We start from the raw sequence: 4,162 nt of genomic DNA, 5'->3' as shown, positions 1-4,162 counted from the left end.
AAAACAACAGTCAAGAATTAGAAGTACAAAACGAGGATTTGTAAAGAAGAATGTCAGAGGATTTCGATATAAGCCAAGAGGAGACTGGTTTTCCTTTGCTAAAGTAAGGAAACTTTGCTTCCTTTGCTCCTGTTAACAAATGTTGGTTTGCACGAGACTCACCGGCGCATGCGCAACGCTGAACTCATATGTCATCAGCCCGGAACTGCTTCCGTGTAGGACTGTTGGCGCAAGCTACATATAAGTGATTATTACGTTTTGAATATGGATATTTTTCTTACAAAAACGCATCGATTCACTACAGGACGCCTTTGTTCACCCCCCAGAGCCGTGTGAGACACTTTTTTTTTAATGGAGGAGCGCTTTTTATTTAACTTCTTTTGGAATGAAGCAATGCAACACCCGCTGAGTGCCATTAAACAGCTTGAAAGATCAAAGACCATTTTTAATATAACTCCGACTGGATTCGTCCGAAAGAAGAAAGTTATATACGGCGCCCGGGGAGCAGTTGGGGGTTCGGTGCCTTGTTCAAGGGCACCTCAGTCATGGTATTGAAGGTGGGAGAGAGTACTGTACATTCACTCCCCCCACCTACAATCCCTGCCGGTACGAGACTCGAGCCTACAACCTTTGGGTTATGAGTCCGACTCTCTAACCATTAGGCCACCACTTCCCCCTATTAGAGAGTATAAAGGAATAAACCTGTAGAAAATTTGAAAGCAGATGATTTATATTATGTGTGTGTCATCTTCAGAGCCGTCTGCAGAGCTGCTGATGAACATTAGTCGCTGTCGCCGGCTGATTGTTGTTCTCTCTCAGTCATACCTGGAGCAGGAGTGGTGCACAACCAACTTTAGGTAACATCTACAGTGTATTTGCATTACTTCACGTTGTTTATACTATCTCCCACTCCACCCTGCTTATATATATATATATATATAGTACTTAGCTTCAGTGGCCATAACTAAAAAGACACATTTTACAATGTGTTGTTGATTTATATGTACTGACAAAACATTAAAAGTATAAATAGCAAGAGATCTAAATTAATTGTAATCTGTATTCCTTTCTTAATTAATAAATATGTCATCTTATGTATATTTCACATTGCATAATTCATAATTCATTTGAAAATAGTTTCATATGCTTCATATTTTTGTGGAACCTGTGATACATTTATTCCAGGATTCCTTTTTGATGAATTTAATGAATTTATTTTCAAATCAAAGTAGTAAATAACATTCAAATGCATCCTTTTTAATTTCTTTTTCCCTTTTTTAATGAATACATGTATTATTGTATTCTTTTTTGAATTAATAAATATCTTATTGTGCATGATTAGTGTAAAGAAATATGTTTTGCGGTGAAAATCTTTCACGATCATTTCATTATGAAACAAGCTTTTAACAAAATATAAAAACTTTCTCTGACTCTGAAACAACTTTTCTCTTCCGTTGATTTAACCAAAGCCATGTGGGCGGGAAGAATAATATTAACCAATAATAGTGACCTAACATGTTCTCACACTCTTATGATCAAATCAAATTTGAGAGAGTAAAATTAGGTCCCACCCTACATTATTATTACATTTTCTTCTTAGATGTTTTAAAAATATATTTTCATCGTTTTTAAGAAACATATGAGCGTTAATGTTAGATGCTGTTTCATGTTCAGACAGGGTTTGTGGCACTTGATGGAGCTGTCGAGGAAGCCCATCTTCATCATATTTCAGTCGCAGCAGAAGCAAATGAGCCAGGACATCAGTCATCAGCTGAGACAACACCAGCCCCGAATCACGACCCTCACCTGGGGCGCACACTCCATGGTCAGACCCTCGCAGTGCTCAATACATCCGAGAGATTTGGGGTTAAACAAGCCTAATCATTCTCATTCCCTTCCCACAGACCCCTTCTTCAGGCTTCTGGAAGGAGCTGGCACTGGCGATGCCGCTTAAGGTGACGTTTCACAGGGAATCTGCCGGCGATCCGCAGACTCTGCTGCAGGGCGATAAAGATCCCATGCTCACGCAGCAGCCTGATTACCTGGACTGCAGACCGGACCCCGATCCCGCAGGAGACCTGGGTACGAAATGTGTTTCTTCAGTTTATCTTCATTCAGTTTCATTCCAACAGCGACATTTGATCTGGATTACGCTTCCTTTAAAGTGACAGTTCACCCAAAAATGAAAATTCTGTCATTAATTACTCACCCTCATGTTGTTCCAAACCTGTAAGACCTTCGTTCATCTTCAGAACACAAATTAAGATATTTTTGATGAAATTCGAGAGCTTTCTGACCTTCCATAGACAGCAATGCAACTGATAAGTTCAAGACCCAGAAAGGTAGCAAGGACATCATTAAAATAGTCCATGTGACATCAGTGATTCAACCTTAATGTTATGAAGCTACAAGAATACTTTTTGTGCGCAAAGAAAACAAAACGGAGTAGTACAAATAGCCCGTCTTGTTGGCAGAGGCTATTTACACTAACTCCGCCCACCAACGTGTGATTGGGCTAGCCAACACTACAAAAGAGGGCCATTGAGCATCAGCTTCAGTGGCATAGTTGGTAAAGCGCGTACTGTAGTCTTTTTGACGCGATCGACCCGGGTTTGAACCCACCTTTTGCCGAACATTTTTTCTCCCTTTTCAAATCTCATATCACATCGGAAAGGCAATTATTTTCAATAAAAATGAAGGAAATAATCAAAAAGGTGAAAATGCAGTATCAGGTAGGGTTAGGGTAGGTGTAGGGAGGGCTTTATTGTCCCAATAAGGTGGCATCCGTTTAATATTTTGAATTAAAATGATCATTTACACTCAATACATTATTACTGCATACTGCTTTATAATGTACTACAATACTAAAGGTGCAAATAATTGCCACTATTTGCAATAAGTTGTATAAATAGCAGAAAATCATGCTATTTTAACATAGTGTAAATAGAATCTATAGCTATTTGCACTTAGAGTAAATAGCATCTACTGTATTGCTATTTGCACTTAGTATAAATAGCCTCTGTTGCTATTTAAAGTGCAAATAGCCGCTGCCAAAACAAAATTAACGACTTTATTCAACAATTTCTTCTCTTCTGTCAGTCTTTGACGCGCGTTTACACTAAAAAAATTATACTACATTTTTTTAAGTAGTTGCAAACAATTTATTTAAAAAAATGTTGAAACCTGAGTTCGTCTCCCTTGGTTCCTGAAAATAAAGTCTTGGTAAAGTATTCTCCAGCGTCTCCTCGTTCCTCGTGTGTGTGCATCGTGACAACACGAGTGCAATGACGAAAATTTACATTACAAGCTATCAGAATTTCATCTTATTTTTTGGCCCTATAAATACCAGCAGCTGCAGGAAATTGCGTATTTTCAAGTTTACCTATAAATTATAACATTTAATTGTAAATATGAAATGTGTTTCCTTCACAGGTTTCCATTTGCCCATCTACAAGACCCTTCCCTCCAGAGCTCCTGTGCTTCCTGCAGATCCAGGTGTGACGGCTGAACCAGAGATAGACGTGTCTGACCTCGGCTCGAGGAACTACGCCGCACGCACTGATTTTTACTGCCTGGTCACTGAGGATGATATCTGAGACACACTCCTGTTCTTTTTTGCACTTTTAAGTTACTTTTAGCCCAATGATTTCTTGTTACTCTCACTGTTTCCTTTGTTTTTGTTTATCTACACCTGTACGATTATGTATGCACAATTCTTTATACTTTTATGCAAAATGTTTTATAACATTTCATATACAGTCATAGGGATTTTGGTTCTGTATATATTTTAATAAAGTTGTGGGGTCTGTGTAAATGTGTTCGTGTCTCCTTCCCTACTATATAGTAGGCGAAAAACACTGTGTTCATAGTATTCATAAAAACTTTAAAACTGAGATGGAAAAAGCATGGATGAGATGGAAACTATACAACACTTACCTGTATTATACAACTCTTACTTTTAGTATTTTTCCATCCTTCAGTGCAGTGTTTTTCAATCCTGGTCCGATTGTATGTGTCTCTTATCTGACACACTCAGGATTGAAATCCACTGCTGTAGTGAAATACTTTTCTCCCACTACACTTACCTGCTCTCTGATGAGAATAATTAACCCTTAGCAGTCACACACCGCGGCCTACAGTGAGCAGAGGCCGGGGGCTAGCG

At 38.7% G+C, this 4,162-nt stretch overlaps 1 protein-coding gene across 2 annotated transcripts in view; it reads left to right on the top strand.

Moving 5' to 3' along the window:
- The window catches only part of LOC107675291 (single Ig IL-1-related receptor-like), an 11,581-nt gene extending 7,771 nt beyond the window's left edge, over positions 1-3,810 (top strand). For both annotated transcript variants that reach the window (XM_016469589.1, XM_016469590.1), the window contains 4 exons: positions 755-857; positions 1,675-1,825; positions 1,905-2,082; positions 3,433-3,810. In XM_016469589.1, the coding sequence (XP_016325075.1) occupies positions 755-857; positions 1,675-1,825; positions 1,905-2,082; positions 3,433-3,596 (596 nt within the window). In that variant the 3' untranslated portion in view covers positions 3,597-3,810. The remainder of the gene's footprint in view (positions 1-754; positions 858-1,674; positions 1,826-1,904; positions 2,083-3,432) is intronic.
- Positions 3,811-4,162: the final 352 nt, after the last annotated feature.

Source organism: Sinocyclocheilus anshuiensis, unplaced genomic scaffold (genome assembly GCF_001515605.1).
Source record: "Sinocyclocheilus anshuiensis isolate Anshui unplaced genomic scaffold, SAMN03320099.WGS_v1.1 scaffold532, whole genome shotgun sequence".
Classification (NCBI taxonomy): Eukaryota; Metazoa; Chordata; class Actinopteri; order Cypriniformes; family Cyprinidae; genus Sinocyclocheilus; species Sinocyclocheilus anshuiensis.
This window is presented reverse-complemented; position numbering and strand designations above follow the sequence as displayed.